Below are 21751 nucleotides of genomic sequence, written 5' to 3'. Positions count from 1 at the left end.
GTTGTTCGCTTGCTAGGCACATGATGAGACTTAATCACTCTCAAATTAAAGATTTCACACTTGAGCTCTGCGGCGACAGCATCAGTGTGTAAAAGGAATTATGAGAATTAGAAATTTAAAGATGTGCACATTTTGTCAAAGTCAACAGCTTTATAAAACATTAGCTGTGAAAGATCTAATAAAAAAAAGATATAAAATTCTATGTCGACTGAAATATTAATGCAGCTCATACATTTTCAGTGCTGTTCATGCTGAGTGGTCATGTCTGTCGCTAAAACGGGAAGTCTGTGAATGCTTTGCTGAGCAATGCACTGTAGTGTGAGCTCTGTTTGCCTTTTAGCAAACACTGTTCATTTTGTGCAATGATGGACCAAAAATGCACACATGGCTTGAGAGACAATGTGCAAACCTCTGCTAACTTTTCCTGGAAGTGCAGAAGTACAGCATGTGGCATTGTGTAGTCCAACTACTTAAAAAAAAAAAGCTCTGCCTTTGATTAACACAGTTTTGGCTGTGGAATCCATGAAATCTGTTGAATTTACTGCCGTGGAGCAATATCTGCGCAAGGGCAATCTGATTAGGCTGAAATGGTTGTTAAATCATCTCTGGGCTGATGTTGCAAGAACAATAGATGAATGGACTTCGGCTGATTTAAAACAATAGAAGAAAACCGCAGTAAGTTCAGCGTGTGCGTCACATTTAACCTCGAGCTTTTGAGAGTGCAAGGACACAGAGTAACATACATTTCTCTACCTGACAGATGAAATGCTCTTGTCTTTGAGCAACCTCTTCAATTGAAAGTGTTTTCCTGATATATTATTTCCTGCTGATTCTAATACCCCTCACTCGTGCTGGCTTGGCTTGGATTGGTTTGACTTGGCATGTCAGGCAAGCGCGGCAAAGATTTGCATCTCCATTACAGCAGGGCTTCCTGCTTGAAGGTGTCTTTAACTGATGATGGCTTGTCTCGACTGATGAATTTTTAAAGCAGTGGGCAGATCCACAGTTAAAAAGTCTTTTGCTGTTTTGCTGCAAACGTTTATCCGTCATATAGCACAGCAGGTTGGAAGTGACCTCTTTGCAGATGTTCAGCAAGAGCCTATTGTCTGCAGATCTTCATCAACATCTCACTGTGGCTGCTTCTGCTTTCACTCTTCCTCCCTGTGGTATTAGTAGACTTGCTTTCGTTCAATAAAAGCCGCTAACAAAGTTCTGCTAATTGCAATTCTTTATAATAAAAGTCCCATATTGTTTTGTTATGTGAAAGTTTTTATTGTGAAGCAGCAAAACAAGAAAATGTTGAGATTTCATCAGCTGTAACTTAACATGACTCCATACAACTGATAGCGAACATGAACCAGTTAATAAAGCAGATATTTAAAGTAAAAACAGGAAGCAGGAGCGAAACTAAACTCCAGACCACAGAGATTCAGTAAGAAGTTACAAAAGCACTGTGAGCTGAACACACTGAGACTTTAGAAACACCTTTCTCTCTGGTCTCCTGCACAGTCAGAGGCGAGTTGAGTCTCTCAACATACACACTTGTTTCATGAGGAGAAGAGGGGTCAATGGGGGTTGGCTATGGGAGGCAAGACATCACTGCTTCTGGCTTGGAGGCAGGAGGGCGCACTTTTGGCCTTGCTCCCGAGAAGGTCTATCTCTGGTGCAGCTCGGCGTGGTTTGGCACGTCTTAACTGGTAATGGAAAGACAAATAGGAGTGGCATGGTTTGAAAAGTGGTAATGGAAAAAAGTTATAAGTTACTAATCAGCTTAAAACTGTTAAATCTTAACCACACTGAAGCATCACAGAAAAATCTGTTCCACTACAATTGTGCATATGATAGTAGACATACTGCTGAAATTACGCTCGTTCAGCCTTTACAAAAGTACCAACGCACCTGTAATCACGCTAAAGACCAGCTTGAGTTGTTTAATATTACAGTGCGTTATTATTTTAAAGACATGAGCACTGTCCACATAGTGTAGATGCAAAAGACAGAAAACCAGGACAAAACAGCACCGATGACTAACTAGCTCCCTGGTTATTTCAAGTGTTGGCATGGCAACCAGCAGAGCATGACTGTAGGCATAATCGGTAGTGATTGTTGCAATAAATCTTGACCAGTCAGGTTGCCTCACTGGAGCTTTCTTTTTGTCTTAAGAAGCGAGCTTTTCCTCCTCTCAGTCAGGCACCTGTTGGACAGATTCTCACCGTGCTGCTTTCTGTCAGTTTGTTTGACTCGTCATGTGGTGGATGCACAGTATACACATAGGAATACCTCACTTGTTGCCTGGCTCTGTTTTACAGTTTATGCATTTGTTAAATCGTCTTTCTTTAACCTTTTGTTTTCTCTCTACGTCATGGAAAATACAAATACCGAATATTTTGCATACAGTGCGCGTTGTGTAATGCAAGCTGCTGGTTAAGCAGGTTAAACAAACTATGACACACTAGCCATGATAGATAAGTGCCTTATAAAGATGGTAAAGTTAATAATAAACGAAGTTAAGCTGGGTCACTGTCCTGCTGTTTATTTGTAGATCTTTACTGCAGTGAAAAGATCTGTTGCATCCTTCAGCTGACTACAGTGACGCAGATGTTTGTGCTATGCACATTTGGTCGTGTGCCTTGACATAAAAGCTACAAGCTCATCCTGACTTTACATTAAAGGTCCAATGTGTTGGTTTTAAGGGGATGTTTTGGCAGAAATGGTATATAATGTTCATAACTATGATTTTGTTAGTTTAAAATGAGTGTTTTTTATGTACACACGGAGTAGGTCCTCCTCTAAGGAGTCTGCCATGTTGTTTCTACAGTAGCCCAGAACGGACAAATCAAACATTGGCTCTAGATAGGGGCATTCACGTTTTCACCTCAGCCACTGTATTTATCCTACACGCTTGGCACATGAAAGAGGAAACTCCAGAGGGTCACTCCAGCCACGTTACAGCAATCCACGACTTAAATTGAATGTCAGCCAGGGGCGTAAAGTATGTGTATGTGGGCGGGTGGGGCTTGGCTCGGACCACATCCATCTACGAACCCAGCATTCATTGTGATTACAGTTACACCCCTGTAAAAATTTTTGACTGAATTTTGCAGACTTACAATGTTACCTTGACAAAAATGTTCACAGACAGACAGACCCAACTAACCAAGCACTCAAAACGACTTCTATGGTAGTTCCTGCTACAACAGGTGTCACCAGGACCACGTTTTGCCATGATGACACACTTACACAGACTGACAAGGTGAAAACAATTGGACTGGAAAATAAATGAAATGCATGAAAGGGCCGTAGTGTGACTTGACAGCTCATAAAGAACTTACTTCTACATGTAATTCTTACTGAAGCTTGTTAAGGGCAGTAGCATAAATGAGTAGACAGAACAGGATGAACTCACACATTACTGCCCAAACGGATGAGCAGCCTCACCCAAATGTTTCCAAAGTGAGTATTTAAAGTGTCATAAATTTCTTGGTATCCTCTTAAACAAGACAATTATGTTTCTTTGTCTTTCTGAGGTTGCTTTGTAACTTTGAAAATGCTTTCCTCTGCATATAATGTGACATATTTCTGCCAGCTGGTACGTTTATCTCCAGTTAGTTATGTGTTAGGTCTTGAAATAAATATTTAAAAGTCCATATTTTAAGGAAGGGGAAGAAAGAAAATGAATTTGAAAAAGTACCTTATAAAGTGATTGCAGTAATGCACTACCCAGAGCACTGTCAGACGCACATAGTCACAGACACACTGAGATTACAAATCCTCGCCTTAGGCTTTGTTTCTCGTATCACACTATTATCAGTCAGCCGCTGTTACATAACCGCTCTGTCTGTGTGTATGTGTGCACAAAGGAAGAAGCTCACAAAGAAAAAAAACTATTTATAATATTGTATTAAATATGTCAAAGTCAGAATGAGGCTTTTCGACAAATCAAAAGAGTTTATTTTCCTGTGAGCTCGCTAGCTCTCTCGCTACGGTAACATCTGAGGAAGTGAAGCTGCATTCAGCCTGCCGTTCCATCACACACAGTGATTCTCTAAAAAACACCCTTTCCAGTGTGTTTTTAATTAAAGAAAACAATGGCTTCATGATAGAATTTGTGTGCTAATGGCGGCTAATAATTGCTGTAGCTCTTTATGTGTTTGTAAAATCACTCAGAGCTTGCAAAGCTGTTTTATTTACTCAGTTTTGTCTCATTAAAAAAAAAATGGGCCAAACGTCTTTCAGGCTGCTTTTTTCTCTAGGTTTGTTCACAATTTGTCCAACAAGCCGCAACATAACCGTTTATGTCTCCTTTCTTGTAGCTGCTAATATTTATTTAAATTTTCTGACAGCCGTGCCAGAAAGAAAAGCGCCTATAAGTAATTAGCAATAAAATCAGCGACTGATAATTCATGTGGGATTTGTGTTCTCAAAGTGCTGCGTAGCTACATTCTTGAGCTTACAGTCAAATTTTCTCCAGATTTAATGGGCAAGTTAAAGCAGGCTGGCTTCTGGATCCAGCTGGCTCGTTTTAAACGGACCCCGGTCGGGCTAATCACCCACCTCCTCTCTTAAACTCATTCATACAGTTAGGAATCCACACTGACAGCGGCGGCTAACCTTACTGCTCATATAAAGCTGCTCTAATATATTCCCACAGGAAGGCTTCCCACTCTGTAATTTGTTTACTGCTGCAGAGGGTCTAAAGAGCAGCAATACTCTTTAATGCACTTATAAACACAAGCACACACATACACACATGCATAGACCATTGCCTTGAGAAAGAGTTGAGAGCGGTACTCAGGGAGGAATAATTATAGATGGCATTGAATTTCCTGCTCTCCACCGTGTGCAAACAGTGTTTAGCCAAGAGGCTTTGCTTACTTCACATGTTTACACCATGGCACTACTTGGCAGCAGAGTCACATTATTGTACTGTGTCTGAAATGTCTGCAGTGGAGACTTGACAAGCAGGGAGCTGTGTCACCACTTTCATGCACAAGTAGCCTGTTTTTTTATTTTATTTCTTTCCAGAAGTGGACAGGAATAGAAGCGACTGCACCAGGATGCCTCAGCATTACAAATACTCTCACATACTCACATTGGGGGAGTGAAATACTCGCTGTCTTTCAGTTCTCCACGAGCTGTGCGAGCTGGTGAAGCCTTCATACAGCTGATTTCTGGCATCACGAGCTTACAGTGAGGCTGGTTGCAAGCTGTTTGTACGCATGAGTAACTGACTGCCTGCAGATATGTGTACGTACTGTATATTTATGTTTATGCATAAATACATGAAACACAGCTCTCCCCCATACCTGGAGCTGTTGTATTTGTTCCAGAGAATAGATGGTAATTGAATATACTTCCCTGAGCTGGCTGTGAAACCTCATTATCAGCCCCTGTGTAGAGGAGAGTCCACAGAGAAGGCACAGGGACCCTCAGGGAGAGGGGGTAGGGAGAGGGAAAAGAGGATGGAGGAGGTGAGACCTTGATTCAGTTAAAATCTGGATCAAAATAAAAGGTGGAAAAAGAAAAAAGGATGGCATAAGCTCACCTGTGGAGATACAGACAGGTGATAAATGGAAGGAAACTTCCCCACTATGAGCTACCAGAACAGATTCAGTGTTACTTGGCATTGATCCTTCATGTCCCTTAGCTCCACTAGAGGTTTTGATGATGGGGGAGAATGCTGGTTATCTCCCGGAGGTGTCCAATCTGGTGACTGTAAAGGCCGTAGCATTTCACTTGAATCCTCGTCAAGCCATACAGTGACCTTTGTATGGAAGCATCTGCATCTATTATATATTTTTCTACTTAGGTTATTCTTTCGATTTGTCATCTGTCTCTAGGAAAAAAATCAGCTGCAAGAATAGAGGAAGCAAAAGACGGCAGAGAGCAGCAAATAAAGAGACTGAAAGTTGTGCAGGTTGATGATAAGAGGAGAAAGGCTGGTTCTATGTTGTTTAATTGAAGCTAGCTCATTGTCTCTTGTTATTCGGGCCTTGTACATTCCTCCACTGTACGCTGTGCAGAGCGGGAGATTGACAGAGTGGGGGAGAAAGACAAGAGGGAAACAGACAGAGCGAAGGAGGGAGATGGAGAGAGGGGGATGCAGTGATTGCTGCATGGAGAGGAAGACAATATGATGTGACACTGTAGGAAACAGGCAGGAGGAGGGGGAGAAGCTATCTTGTAGGTGTTATCAGGTTAAGCCACCCACCACTGGCTGTCACCATGGTGACACCATGGTAACGACCAGGTGTTAAACCAGGATGGAGCGAGACCTTGCTCACATAAAGGGACGTCCTCTGTGCGTTTCCTCTTCATTATTTCTGTCTTCCTCTGTCGCATTCAGAGTCACTCTCAGGTATTGTTTGTCGTGCGGGGTTGTTTATTCGTAAAAGACTGTCATAAGTTACATTTCCCATTCAGCCAATCACTCACCAGCATTCTGCCAGTTCCTGCTTTATGATCTGTGTCCCATTTGTAGAGTTGCAACTTTCCCCTGTGGACCCAAAGCGCAAAACTATCAAGCTCATGCAGTCTCCAAGACACAGCTTTACTCGTGTATATGAATGTTTGTGGGGTCAATATTGAGGTCAAATGTGACTTTTTTTCTGATTATCGCTGTATGTGCTGTTGTTTGTGTGTGTGTGTGTGTGTGTGTGTGTGTGTGTGTGTGTGTGTGTGTGTGTGTGTGAGGATGTATGTCTCTGTATGGCTCTTTCATTCTTAAACCTATGAGCTGATTTGATAACGTGCTTACAGAGATCTCTGTTTCAGTCCGTTGGTGTTAGCTCTGTTACATCACTGCAGCCGGCTCTGTGTGTGAGCATGTGTGTATGCTTATGTGTGTGTGTGTGGCTCAGCGGAGTGGGTTTGGTGGGCAGTGGGGAGGAAATAGCGGGCTAAGAGACGCTCGGCACATGGAAACACACTAACAATGACACGCACGTGCTTGTGCCATACATGCACTGCAGGCCAGACACACAAATATAGAAAGCAAAGTCAAACACACACCACAGACCTTTGCACTGGCTCTTAAAGGCACACTGCACCACTGCTAAACACACACCATGCCACTTAAGAGATAACCTCTAATTTGCACCCTAATGACAGGCAATTGGTGTGCAAATTAATGGTTTTAAATACAAAACTACACACTGCGCTCACTTCTATATTTGGGTGATTTAAGGTGAGAAATGCACAAAGAGATGTGACGCTTAGCAACACACATCTGGGCCTCTCTTTTTTAGTGTGATTATTTCCAGCGAAGTTGCACTTATTATTTGTTAATATTAGGGATGTCAATTTTAGTTAATGTTGCTTTGATAGCCCGACACCCATTAACTGACAACTAACTAAATTTTAATGTTTTGTATTTTAAAAGTCTTGCCTTTTTTTAATCTTCTGTTGGCTTTGCTGACAAGACAGCCGGTTAGCAGTAGAAACATAGTGCCCACTGCCCACTCTCCGGTCTCCACTGGTTAACTAGCCTCGACCATTCTGCATTACGCACCTGTCGGGACAGTAGGAGCTAGCTTGCAGCGCTGCTCATTCTGCAATTACCACTGGGGATATTGATGGTTAACCATTGATTGTTAGCGGTGCCATCACGACCCATGATGGCAGGATGGTGTTGCAGCCGAAACATTGTGCCTATCCGGTCTCCCCGCAGGTAGCCCCAGTGACTAAGAAGCCTCATTTTGAGCTTCAAAACCCCGTTAGCATTGTCAACTATGTTAACTCCACTAGCTGTGCTGACGCTGCGTGCTGGCTCGTGCCGCATTTTCCTGACCGAACCCTAACCCTAGTCTGAGTCAGATATAAAAAAGCCTGGCACGACCCTGACAGACTTTCTGATTTTTAAGTCCGAACCTGACCCGAGCCAGAAGCAGTTTGTTCCCTGACATAGTTATTGCGTTATGTTGCGATCAGGTGTTGTCACGTAAATAACAAATTCCAGTACTTGAATAGGCCATAGCACAACACAGCAGCATGTCAAGTTGGCCGATACTGAACTAAACCTAAGCAAAGTTTCTGATTTGTTATCCCGTCAGGCTCGGGTCAGGTATCCACACTCTAGTGGGCACAACATATCCACAGCAACACCATCCTGCCATCATGGGTTGGGACAGCGCCCCTAACAATTAACAGCTAACAGTTGATATCCCTGGTTGGCAAGTTTAAAATGACATTTTAGACTTGCAGGGAATCACAGTGAGTAAAGGCGGGGGCACATTTTGGACGTCAAAAGTGATTGTGAATTTTGAAATAGTCAGATGGTGTTGATTCTCATGCAGTGTTTGTTTTTTATTGATCAAGTTTCTGCTCATCATTCATTCACAGTATTTTAGAAATAATAAAATACCTGCCAGAAAACAGAGAGAAACAGTTCTCAGTATGCAGCCACTGCTCAGCTGAAGTTCACTCACCTCCAACTCTTATTGAATAGTTTATAGCCCTTACTGGCCTTGTCTCGGCATGCAGTATGTCATTTTAAATGAGCATTTTTGAGCAAGTTTTCTGTGCAAAAATGTAGCATAAAGTAGAAATGCAGACAGTTTTTGATGCATCTCAATTTCTGTTTTGGTACAGTAATGTATGACAATTTGTTTTATCTGGATTTCATAGCCTATATGGTTGTTGTCATCTGTATTTTCCCTACTGTTTAGTGCGTGATTCTTTCTGACTTTCTGTGCAAAAGAAATGTGTGTATAATGGTGAAAATATTATGGCTATAATTATTATAAGGTTTCAGTTATGTGAATAATTTTAAGGTCTGTCCCCACCTTAGATATCACACAGTAGACCTTTTAATGACAGTTCTCTACCTGCTGTAGAGGTGTTGCTCAGTAGTTGACAGGAAAGGGAACTTGCACACTGTTAAGAAGAGTCTGACACTATTAGTCATTTATGATTATTACTATACTTGGCTGTCACCACCGACTAGTGGGATAAGCTATCCGGGGCAGGTTGCACGTTTTAACAGCCTTTTGTATTCCAGCTAATTGTTTGTTTTTTGTGGGCAGTTTCACACAGAGAGAGACAAGTTTGGTTTTATTGATATTACAAAGATACCCACAGTCTCATTCATAAATAATAACAAAAAAATGTATCTTGTGTCTGCAAGACAGTGGGTTTTAATAGTGTAGTCCTTACCCAGGAAAATTAAACTTAAAAAGCAGTAACATAGCAATTGCAGTGGAAATGTATTTGGAAAAAGGCAGTGGTCCCTCTTGAGGAATGCAATATAATAATAAATATGTTCAAACAATCATATATGGGTTTCATCTCTAAAGGAACAAGTCAAAGCAAAACATCTGGCTTGGTAAAAGGTGAGAAGGTGACAAACTGCCAGAAGTGACAGAATCGTGAACCAAAGACAAAGACACAGGGAGTTAAAAGGGATGAGAGAAAAAGGAAGTTGGAGAGACAGATGGGAGTTAATCCTGCGGAAGGACGCTCCTCAGGGTCCTCACATCCTTCTCCTGTTTCCTATTAAAGTACTTCAGTCGAACGTGTGTGCTTCCTGATTTGACTGTGTTTTATGTGACATATGGGACTGAAGCTTGTGTTGATGTGTCCAGTGATGTTTCTTACATACAGTCCTAATGTCCCTGTCTTTCTTTTAATCTGTGTTGCAGATAAACCTGCGGCTTATTTTGGTCAGCGGGAAGACGAAAGAGTTCCTCTTCTCTCCAAACGACTCGGCAGCGGACATCGCCAAACATGTTTATGACAACTGGCCGATGGGTGAGTAGCTACATTGATCCCTGAGTGACCTGGCACCAGTGGTTGATGAAGATGTAGTTACGTCTAGTGGCTACATAAGTATTTGTAGTCTCAAGGTGACCCAAACATTTCTTTTTCTTCACTCAGACATTTGTGACTTTTTCACTATTCCTTGATTTTTACTCAAATCCCATAGGCCTACTTTTTGGCACCACCATCTACAAATTCACTGTCACACTATTTGGATTTTCCAAAGCTGTTTCAACTGACTGCTGATCAGATTTTGGGATGTGGGGTTTAGGTTAACATACTGGGGCATTTGCTATTTTCCCACATTCCTGCACATATGCTACAGAGCCATATTGTGATATTTTGTGATAAATCACGTTATTGCATAAGCACAGCTGCAGGGTGTTTGCTTAAGATGTAATTGCTAACAATTTAGCTGCTAATGCACTTTAAACCCATATGATCAGACTTATCTTGGCTGTATTTTCTATAACAAAGATAAAAAGCAGCTGAGGAGTCACAGTGTGTACCCAGAGAGCTGAGATCACATTTAAACCCACTGCTAATTACTTACATGTAGGTCTATATAGCAGTGCGGGAACGTGCCAATCTTTGGTGTAGGGTAATTAGAGTGCACCCCTCCTTTCAGCCTGATTATCATTGCGTACAGGAATGTGGGATCGCAGTGCAGCCACCTCCTTTTTGTAATACACCCACTCCCTCAGTGCTGCAACACCCGTGTCAGAATTCACTGCCGAACTTGCAACACCTTGAGATGTGAACACCTTTCCCACAGTGCAGTCCAGCTCTGGAGAAGCCCTCAGTGCATGAGAAACTATAAATTTTACTGACAGATTCAGATTCGCCTTGACAAAAACAGTTTCCCTTTCAGTCCTGTCAAGTTTTGGAAGCGCCCAGTGTTCCTCCCGGACAACAGATCTGAACCCTGTGAGACCCAGAGCAGGCACTCAGTCAGCACCAACACCCTCCGCTAAGCTGGAGACAAACATCTGGTGGCCAGACGCCGCTGCCGTGCAACTCCCCCCGCTGTTTTCTCTCTCATTTAATGCCTTCACTTTTGTCTGCAGTTCTTCCCAAGCCACACCTCGTGTTCTTCTCTTGCTTTCCTGCTTTCTCACATTCTGTAGTGCATCCCGCAGAGCCCACATATTATACATTCTGCATATAATGATCTGAAATAAAGGCCCTAAACGTCTTAAAATATCCACAGTGCGGTTGTTGGTGGTCTTTGTCTTTCACCATGCAATGACTCATTTCTTTTTGCTTCACTGTTTACAGTATTTCATACTGTAAGACATGGCTAACATTGTAGTTTAAAGGGACAGTGCAACCCAAAATCACAAATACATATTATTCCTTTACCTTGAGTGCTATTTATCAAAGATTGTTTTGGTGTGAGTTGCCGAGTGTTGGAGATATCGGCTGTAGAAATGTCTGCCTTCTCTCAAATATAATGGGACTGGATGGCACTCGGCTTATAGTGCTCAAAGCGCCATAAAAATACATTTGAAAGACTCAACAGCAATGTCTCTTTCCAGAAATCATGACCTGGTTGCTCAAGATGATCCACAGCAGTTTCATGTAGGAACTATTTTCACTCTACCCTACTACACCCACCAACTATTTGGCAGTGCAGGATGCAGTGTGCATCAACTCATGAACGAGAGGCTTGTGCTTGTTATAGTGTGTAATGTAAACACTAATGGCGTCCTTCATGGCTAAGCTGTAACGTTAGCTAGCTTATTGCACAGTCAGTTGACGAGTGTAGCTTGGTAGGAAGAAAATAGCTCCAACTCTACGACCGATATCTCTAACATTCAGCAACTCACACCAGAACAATCTAGTTCGTACAGATAAGAGGAGATATATGTATTTTTGATTTTGGAGTGAACTGTCCCTTTAAGATTCAAACTTTTTTCATTTAATCTGCTTTACTGAATTTATTCAGAGCCCCTTAACAATTGAATTCTTTGTGTACTTCTCTAAATTGCTGGAGTTTGGGAACCTTTACTAGCAGTGTCCGATAAGAGACTGGCTGTTTATTGTTTTTAAAGTATAATCAACTTCAGGTAGCAGTAAAGTGGTCGTGAAACGTCATTATTGAACCTGCATGTTTTCAGTTTGAAGATTATATAATGATGCTGAACATGACTTTTATTGAAGAAAGGTAAAATAATGTTATTTACAAAAGAATACAACTTTTAATGACAATCAGGAACAAAACAAAAAGGAGAAAAGCAGGGAAGGGAAAACACATGCCTCTCTCTTTAACTCTCTCTTTCCATCTGCCTCTGCTCCTTTTTTCTTTCAGACTGGGAGGAAGAGCAGGTCAGCAGTCCTAACATCCTGAGGCTGATCTACCAGGGCCGGTTTCTACACGGCAACGTAACACTAGGAGGTGAGAAAACACAGAGTGTACACCTCCCTAAAGAAAAAACCCCTCATGTACTCATAGACATGCACACAAAATCACAGCAGTGTGTTGCTGGAAAGTTCTTTGCTGTTCTCATCTCTTTCCTGAGCCGCAGAACAGAGGTACCTCAGTGCTCCGGACAAGCCTGCTTTGACGGAGAGAGGGAGGAGAGAGGAAATACAGAAAAAGAGGGGAAAGAGACTGGTCAGGAAAGGGGCAAGACTGGCGTTAGAGTAGACCTCAAGCAGCACAAAGAAGAGACAGGAAGGGAGGAGGGGGGGCGTGAAAATGAAAAGTGGAGAGTAAAAGAAGATGGCAGCCCACTTCACTTCCCCCTGGCTTTAAGGCTTTTTACTCTACTAAACCCAATTTTGATTTGACTGGTGTTTTGTGTGGTTAATGGGGTTATGGCCGTCCCTAACCCTTTTACACTCATCCCATTACTGTCATCTATCTGATAATTCCCTTATCGCTGGTTTAACGTGTTTGCATGCTGACACAGAATCCTCTTAAAATCGAGCCAAAACTCTCAGTGGTTTTGAAATGCAAACATAGACACTGTGCACGTGTGAAAGAACACATGACGTGATTGAGGCAGTTTTTGGGGAGCTACAGAGTTACACATACTGTAACTAAGATATTAACTACTCTTAAGTGTGTGATTTTAATTAAATAGGTCTTTTTCCAGATATCATAGGACGAGTGTTACTTGTTTTATCACAAAGCATATCAATATGAACAGGAAGAATTCTGCCTTTCTTCCTGGCATCCATTGATTTCCATTATTTGCGGTCTGAAAATTGACTTCTTAATAGCTTTAAACAGGTAACCAATCACAGTTAACATCATGGACATTACATTATTTTTGTGTGGTAATGGTGTTGAAAGTAAAGCATGGTGATATGGTTAGAACTAGGTGTTTTCTGATATTGATGATTGACAGTAAATCACATTATGGCAAATACATAAAATCACCAATGTTCCGAGCAAATGAGTTTATGAGTAATTTTATCAGTGAATTGAGCAGTTTACAAATCAGTTACTTTGGAGAAAAAGAGACATTTGACTTTCAAGCAGTGTTGTAATACTCGAGATAGGTCTTGGTCTCAAGAGCGGATTCAAGACATCTTTTTAGAGAGGTAGTGTGGGTCGTCCACCAATTGAAAGATCAGTGGTTCGATCCCCGGCTCCTCCAGTCTGCATGTCGAAGTATCCTTGAGCAAGATACTGAACCCCAAATTGCTCCTGATGGCTGTTCAGTCGGTGTGTGAGTGTGTTAAAAACTGAGTAGCAGGTTGCACCCTGTATGTTAGCCTCGGCCACCAGTGTATGAATGACAAAGACAAAGAGGACTCAGAACTCACAACATCATGGCAACGGCACTCCCTGATGGCAGTGGAAAATGAAGGAAAAGAAGGAAAGAAGAAGGAAAGAAGAAGGAAAGAAGAAGGAAAATGTGCCATGCCACTCTGCAAAAACAGCTCAGGAATGGCCCTAGAAATTAGACAATGAGCTCAAGGTGTCAACCTGGCCTCCAAATTCCTCAGATCCCAATCTGATCAAGCATCTGTGGGACATGCTGGTACCTCACCTCACAACTCACAGGAGTCAAAGGATCTGCCGCCAACGCCCTGGTCCCAGACACCACAGGACACCCTGAGAGGTCCTGTGTTCAGGCCTCACAGGTCAGAGCCAAGTGCGATCCAAGGAGGCCCCTCCATGGAACAGGGGTACCTCTGGGGTGCCGCCACGTCCAACGAATACTCGGTCAAATTAGGATCTAGGGTAGTGGTTCCCAACTGGTGCAGCCACAGGGTCCAGAATTCTGCTTAGTCATTAGTTCAAGGTCAGTGTCACACTTGCGGTTGGCCATGTTGTCAAGCTAGTTTGCTGTCTCTGTGAAGTAGCTGTCTGTTAGTCACTTGCTCAGCAGCAGGAAATAGCCCTTCAAAATAAAAACTCTGGGCTGGAAATTCACTGTACTTGAAAATAAAGTGTGTTTTTTACAAACTTGACACTTTAACAAATCACGACTACCCACTTTTGGACCACCACCCACCAACTGAGAACCACTGATCTAGGGAATTTTGAGGCAAGGTTGGTACTTCAGCTTGGCACTACCATTACCACTAACACTACCATTGTGGAATGCCATTGCCATGAGGGAGGGTACTTGGTCTGCAACAGTGTGTAGGTGGATGGAGAGTGTCGAGTAGCATCCACATAAATACCAGGACCAAAGGTTTTCCAGCTGAATTGTAACAAGATGATCGATGTTATTTACCTCATCTGTCAGTGGTTTGAATGTTATGGCCGATCATTGTAAGGCTACACATACTGTATTTACAGTATGGTAATGACAATTCTGCAGCAAAATTACCTCACAGTCAAACATGACACCTTCAGCTGGAGATTATTATTTTACTGAGCAGCTCACATCTTTCCAGTGAAGCATAATCTTTACTCTACAATTTCAGAAAGCTGTTTAAGATGATACTGATGGTGAAGGACTTTGCAATGACACACATGCTGTAGCTCTCTGAATAACCTTTGCATCCTCTCTCCCTCTCTGTCTGTCCCTCTCTCTCACTTCTCTCCGCTAGCTCTCAAACTGCCCTTGGGGAAGACCACAGTGATGCATTTAGTTGCCAGAGAGACTTTGCCTGAGCCAAATTCCCAAGGTAACCAGCCCCTCTTTCCTTTCAGTCGGCCTTTTCACACGCTGAACAACTTTTAAACGTTCTGCTCCCAGCCATTATTTATCTCTACACATGGCTCCTGTTTTAGGAACAGCCACTGGTGCAAATAATTGGCTCCCTTAAGTGTATCCCCAAGATACAGAACAATGTGAAGAACATACAGCTTAATATAAATCATATCAGAGGACAGGTCTCCTCTTTTCAAATGTGTTGCAGAGAATGATTGTATGAGGAGACAGTGGGTGATTTTAACCTCGCAAATAGAGTTCAGAGGGACATCGAAGGTTGCACAAAGCACTCTATTGACTAACCTCAATTTGCCGTGCACTCTGGGTAAAATACACCCAGGTAAGGTAAAATAAATAATGGCGTCAGTTTACAAAGCTGTTAATGCTTGGATTGCCTGTGTTCAGTCTTTGCTTTAATCAAAGCATCTAATGCCTACCATACACGAGGAGACTCTGAAAAGACCTTTTAAAGACTAAAGTCTGACACCTTCTCACATCTAAAGAGATTGTGAGTTTATTTAGTCACAGACTAGGATTTTACAAAGACTGGTTATTTTTGCAAGACAACAACTTGATACCTTTTGAGATTGTTTCCCATCCTGCTCCCAATGGAAAATATTACTCCAAACTCCCTTTAAAAAATATGAAATATACACAAGGTAAAAGGCGTTATATGTCACCAGCGTTCTTGTCAATTAAAGCTGCACGCAAATATAATTTATAAAGATAAACTATATTTGCGTGCAGCTTTACAATTTGGATTTCGTCCCCTTAACTTGCTACTAGCCTCCATTGATTAGCTGCACTATTTTAGTGTGAGGAGACTGTGGGAATGAGACGTGAATCGTTTTATGAATTAAGATTTCCTACTAAAATAAGTGCGGGATGGTGACAAATAAGTGGATCTTGCGCCTCCTTGGAGCCCCGTCCATATTTACTTGCTACCCAGTTTGCTGCTTCTTGTTTTATGCTGGAGAGCGCTCCTATTGGTCGTTGACAACGCTTTTGTCATTGAACTTAGGTATTCGCACAAGCCATGATTAAAAACTTGAGATAATATTAAACATGTTTGATTTGTCGTAACGTTGAGGAGAAAAAAGACTGACTTAAGACGGCTTGGACTGAGTTTTATGACCACTGTACACCTAACAAGTGAGATAATAGGAGCAACGACCAACAGAGAGAGCTCTCTCATGATTTTATTCTGACATCAGAAGCTTGTCTGCCAAGTCAAATCTCTTGAAAAGTTGTTTGGTGTAAGGTTGGTATAAGTTAGACTAGTCCACAACAAAAAAAACTGGCTGTGTTACTTCAAGTATCTGTGAGACATCATTCATATACAATCCAGAAAGTTCAAAGACTTTGAAGGATTATCAGGCACAAAAATGCTTCAAGTGGTTTATAAAACTATCAGACAGGATTTTACCACTATTTTATCTTCCCTCACAACAATCGCCAAGTAAACAGTAGAAATACAGAGTTCACGTTTCAAAGTAATCTACCAGGAACGTGTGCTCGTATTAACTGGCCAACGTTACACCTTGTCGGAAGATGTCCTTGTCAGACTGTGTTTGTCTTGATGATGATGTTTGTGTGTGTGTGATTTCAGGTCAGAGGAATAGAGAGAAGACCGGGGAGAGTAACTGCTGTGTCATTCTGTAAATACACACCACCGCCGCCGGCCCTCCATCCTTCTCATCCATTCTCGCCCTCAACATCCTGGACCTAATGAGCTTGTCCCCTGTCCTGGAGCCTGTCCACAATGCGGATATGCATACAGACGAACACACACAAACACACACTTCTTCTTTTTCTTTTTTGTTCCCTCTCTCACACATACAGAAAGACAGCAGGCTCAGGCTGATCCAGGACACAGAGCTGGGAGCAGGAAATTGATTAACGATAGAGTTGATTCCTTTGTTGTACTTGATTTGTTGTCATAACTGAAAATTAGTGGAAAGAACTGGATTTGCATGTTTTTTTCTTTTTTTCTTAATGCACACTTTTTTAAGCCTTCTGACACACGCACACACACACACACACACACATACAAATACAAATACAAGACACGTACACACCTTGTCCAGCCATCCTCAGCTGGTCTGTTTAAAGTTCATTTCTAACTGGCTCCTCATTCTAGCTGGTGGTCATAGTAATGCAGTGCCCAAGTTTGTGTGTGTGGCCTTGTTTTCTCATACAGACCGCTGAGAATTTTAACCACTAACAACACGCCAACATACCAACACACACACACACACACACACACACACGCTATGACATCCTGTCTACACATCCAACCATATGTGCTTGTGTGATCTCCCTCGGTGCAGCAGACGAAGCTTAGACGTGCCTGATCAGAGAACTCAAACCAGGACACACACACACATACACACACACCTGTGTCCTTTCTACTGCCCTTCTCTGCATGTGCCCTTAAAGGTCACAGGAGAGAAATGATTCCCGTTTTGTCTGCGGAGCGCTGTAGAGACCGAACACATCCTACTCTTTCAGTCGTCACATTCTTAGCCAAACAAAGCCTAACAAACAAACAAATAGACAAACAACCAGAGTTGGTGGTTTTGTTTTGGTTATTTGTTTGTCCATGACATTTGTGACTGTGTTTTGACAGTCCATGCATATTACTGACCGACCAGTGTTGTGATTAAAAAAAAGAAAAACGTCATGTCAGTTTTCCTCCCTCCCTGATGCACCATCCCTCCCTCTCTCCGAGGAAAGGCTCGTCGTGCTCCTTTTTTTAACAGTGTTGTGAAGGATCTCTGACAAATGGCTGTCCAAGCAGGGAAATTAACTCAGAATGAAAATGTTCCTTATTTGTCTTAATTCGCTTCTTACTCTCCTTAATTCTCTCTCTGCATTAATAAGTCCATTTTGCACAACTGAAGCATGTGCTCCTTCATCAGATTATTAATAAAAATGTATAAAAAGTTCTATTGTTTTATTTTATATTTTTCCAATGGAAGTAATGTTCCAACTAAGGTAACGTGTAGAATATATTTAATATGAATCTTATATAGAACATGATGACTCTAGATCTTGTTGATATACAGTATATTGGTGTTTAGTCTATGATTGTGTATACGGTTAGCTTCTAGCCAGTTCACAGTCACTCGCTGACAATGTCTTGTGCTTAACAGCAGCAAAACCTCCCTAATCATCGACAGACTGTATTTTTATTTTCTTTCTTCTGTGCTCTTTTATTATTTTTTTCATTTGTTTATAATTTAATGTAATCCTTTATTTTTTTCTTTGTGGTTTTTTGCTTTAAAAGAATCGCTTTGTAACAGCACTAGGTCTTAAAAAAAATATTGTTTATATTGATCAGGGTTCAAATCTGTACAGAGATAAACGTTTTCAAACCAATTGTAAATAGCACTAATGCTCCCTCTCCCCCCCTCCAAACTTCAAAATGGAATACATCTGTAAACTAAATAAAGGTTATTGAAGTGCACTGCCTGTTGTCATGACTTGAATCATAAAACTCTCCAGCATCACCTGAGTCTGACGGCCTGTTGATGACCATCACCTGACTGTCAACAAGAATTTTAACAGACAGTATAAAGTATTTTTAGCTGACTTATTCTTGATGCTGGGACACTGTCAGCAGAATGAGTCAGGGAAAGAAGTAGTTTAAAGTTAGGAGTGAGCCTGTGTTTGACTTTACACAAATAAAAGGATAGATTTAAACACTCATCAGCAAGAAAACATGCCGACATCTGTTCGCTGAAACAGCAAAAAATGCTGTAAAACTGGAATAGTACGACAGTGACAGCGATGAAGGGCCATGTTATGCAGTATGACAGGAAAGAGACATGTAGCAGGAATACTTCACCCACCAAATGACCATTTATACATCAGTTACTGTAAAACTTCAATTAATAGCCAGAGCTATTATCACTGAACTCAACAGGCCTATATTTAGGACAGGCCTTTAATTCCTTTCATACAAAACTGTTGCTCAGCAAAGATGGGAACTACAATCAAACTGTTTATTTAAACCAGTATGAATATTACTTGTATGAAAATTAGGCTTCAGATAACATACTGATTATGAGTCCGTCATTTGATCTCGCTCCGACAGACTGAGCATTCGAGGGTTTAGGCACCCGGCATACCAACACAACACCAATTTATCCTGTTAAAACAATATTCACCCGGATTCATTTTTATGAAAAACACTTGATTGTTTTGCTCAGTGGACCCTTACCGACTAAAGGAATGTGAATAACATACAATAATCGAGGGACAAACATATTCTGATTTTATGACAGCGTCAGAGGCAGGGAGTCACCACCTTTTTTTTGTCTCTCTTGTTTACTGTGCCGGTAAATCTGAAGGAATTACGGTCTTCTTTGGTGCCCATGATTACATCTGTATGCGTGACCGAAGCAGCTAACTAACAATAGCTTGAGTAGGTAGCCAACAACCTTATTTACACATCCAAGAATTTCTGTAAAATGAACCACTTGGCAGCCAGACCAGGCATTTACTTGGGACTAGGATTTTAATTGACGTTTTACAGTAGTTATGCTGTGTCACCTTGAGTTCATGAAGTAAACTTTTTCTTGCATGCCTTCAGGAAAGACAGCTGACATATTAATGTATTGATTGACTGGGGACCGTGTTTAACAATAGCAAAACTGTATCAAACCATCCGTGAACAAACTCACGCACCTCATGCAGTATAGTCCAAGTCTCATTTATCCAGTCGTACCTTAGTACTTCCCAAACACATGCAATTTTGCTAAAACCTTACTATTTACGACCGAACTGAAAGTGAATCTTGTCTATGCTCTCATTAGACTTGGATTATACTGCATGAGTTGTGTAAAACCTATTGAAAACAATTTTTTTTTTATATAGTTTTGCTGCTGTGGTCCCCACATGGTCCCCCAATCAATCAAAAAAATCAGTAAGTTTACTGTTTTCCATGGAGGCATACGGGAAAAACAAAGTTTTCTTCACAAATTCAAGGTAAAACAGGATGACCTACTGTCATATAGTCATTTTGTGGGTGAAATATTCCTTTAAACTTAGGGTGATGCTGTGTTTAACTTTAAACACACATAGGACACTTAGCTACTGTTCGAGTTATTGAACAGTGATGCAGTTTACATATTTCATTTGAAGGTATGTATGAAGTATGTGATTTCCTTTCTTAAAGGCAATGGCCACTTTAGAATAAAAATACAGACAGTACTTACTGACCCTCATGCTGACAAGAAGTCCGGTGTAGTTTTTTAATCCACAAAACTCATTCGGGGTATCGAAGGATAACAGACAGCCGGATTTTTCCATACACTTGAAGTGCATGGAACCCAAGTCCAAAATAATTTTGAAAATGTAACAAAACTCTGCTAATGCATTTCAGAAAAACGTCAGAACGGCTCGTCCGTCGTTATCCAAGTGTCTTGAAGTCGCAGCATGCAAAATTGACTTGAAAAGACCAAATTTATTCCACTTTTATAGCATCATTTCTCACCTTGGTCAGTTAGCCTGCCCTGTAGGCGTGCTGTGTTTACATGGCAACTCGCGTGAGACTCGAGAACTAGCACCACCACTAGTCCTCAGCTAGTCTCGCGTTGGGTTCCATGCACTTCAAGTGTATGGAAAAATCCAACTGTCTGTTATCCTCCGATACCCCGAACGAGTTTTGTGGATTAAAAAACTACTTTGGACTTCTTGTCGGCATGAGGGTCAGTAAGTACTGTCTGTATTTTCATTCTAAAGTGGCCATTTCCTTTAACATACTGCAAAGTGGTACCGCAATATAAAAATATTCTATCAGAGGTAAAAGTACTGCATTTAATATTTTACCAAAGTAAAAGTAAAGTGAGTAAAACGGACTAAAAGTGTCAAAAGTTGAGCACTCAGCAGACTGTCCCATTTAAGAGTGGTACATTATTATACATACATGATGTAGTCTGAAAAAATAATATTTTTAGACACTTTGAACCAAACTCAGAGCCTGGTCATGTTGCAGAAAATACCTACTTAGACACATTCCAAAAAAACATGCGGACATCTGTTTGCTGACACGGCAAAATGCTGTAAAACTGGAATAGTGCGACACTGACAGCAATAGATTGCCATGTTGTGCAACATTACAGGAAAGTTAAGTCACCTGTGGGTAATAGTTTGTGGGCGGCCAGTTTAGTGCATAAACAACATGTCCTACAGACTTTTAACCACAAAAAAATAAAATCAATTGTGTGTATTATCAATGATGCAACATCATGTAAGCAGCGTATCAGTGCATTATGTAGTATTGGGTAGCTACAAACCAAACTATATGTGATAACTTGGATTACTCAATGACTTTGGTTCCTCCTTTTGTCAGATCAAGGGGAATAATAGATGCTGGGCAGTGGTTAAAGCTGGGGTAGGCAGTTTAATCTTGGCATCACTGGGCAAAAATTACAAAATAAACTTTGACCCAATGTTAATTTAAGTGTTTTTGAGTACACTAGACTTCTGCACTTCCCTTGGCTTTTCAGGCTTTAGAGAATCTAAGCCTTAAGGGGGGATTTTGGCCAATCACAAGCTCATTTTAATCACTTTTTGTGTGTGGTCGAACTGTCAAAGTAGGCAGTGCTGATCAAATATGAATCAAGATTCACTGTGTTACCTTTTTCTCACCTGAAATGTTTGTAGAGATGTATTTCAGTGTACTGTTTAGCTGTGAAATAAGAACATTTGCTCTGGCCAGTGGGCGGTGCTTCATTTTGGCTCCACTCTTTTTAACATGGCAGTCAGGTCACAAACCTTCTCTTTTTACAGCTTAACAGTACACTAAATATTGTAGCATCCCTTGCCATTACTCACTACTGTGAGGAGGCACAGTCACAGATTGTTTG

General features: G+C 41.3%; 1 protein-coding gene across 1 annotated transcript in view; it reads left to right on the top strand.

Moving 5' to 3' along the window:
• Positions 1-18345, top strand: part of ubl3a (ubiquitin-like 3a) — a 42836-nt gene extending 24491 nt beyond the window's left edge. The window contains exons 2-5 of the mRNA XM_050040388.1: positions 9639-9747; positions 12068-12154; positions 14773-14850; positions 16486-18345. Of these exons, the coding sequence (XP_049896345.1) occupies positions 9639-9747; positions 12068-12154; positions 14773-14850; positions 16486-16538 (327 nt within the window). The 3' untranslated portion in view covers positions 16539-18345. The remainder of the gene's footprint in view (positions 1-9638; positions 9748-12067; positions 12155-14772; positions 14851-16485) is intronic.
• Positions 18346-21751: the final 3406 nt, after the last annotated feature.

The sequence above is a fragment of the Epinephelus moara genome, chromosome 3 (genome assembly GCF_006386435.1).
Source record: "Epinephelus moara isolate mb chromosome 3, YSFRI_EMoa_1.0, whole genome shotgun sequence".
NCBI lineage: Eukaryota > Metazoa > Chordata > Actinopteri > Perciformes > Serranidae > Epinephelus > Epinephelus moara.
The sequence above is the reverse complement of the archived record's forward strand: the minus strand, read 5'-3'. Positions and strand labels throughout refer to the sequence as shown.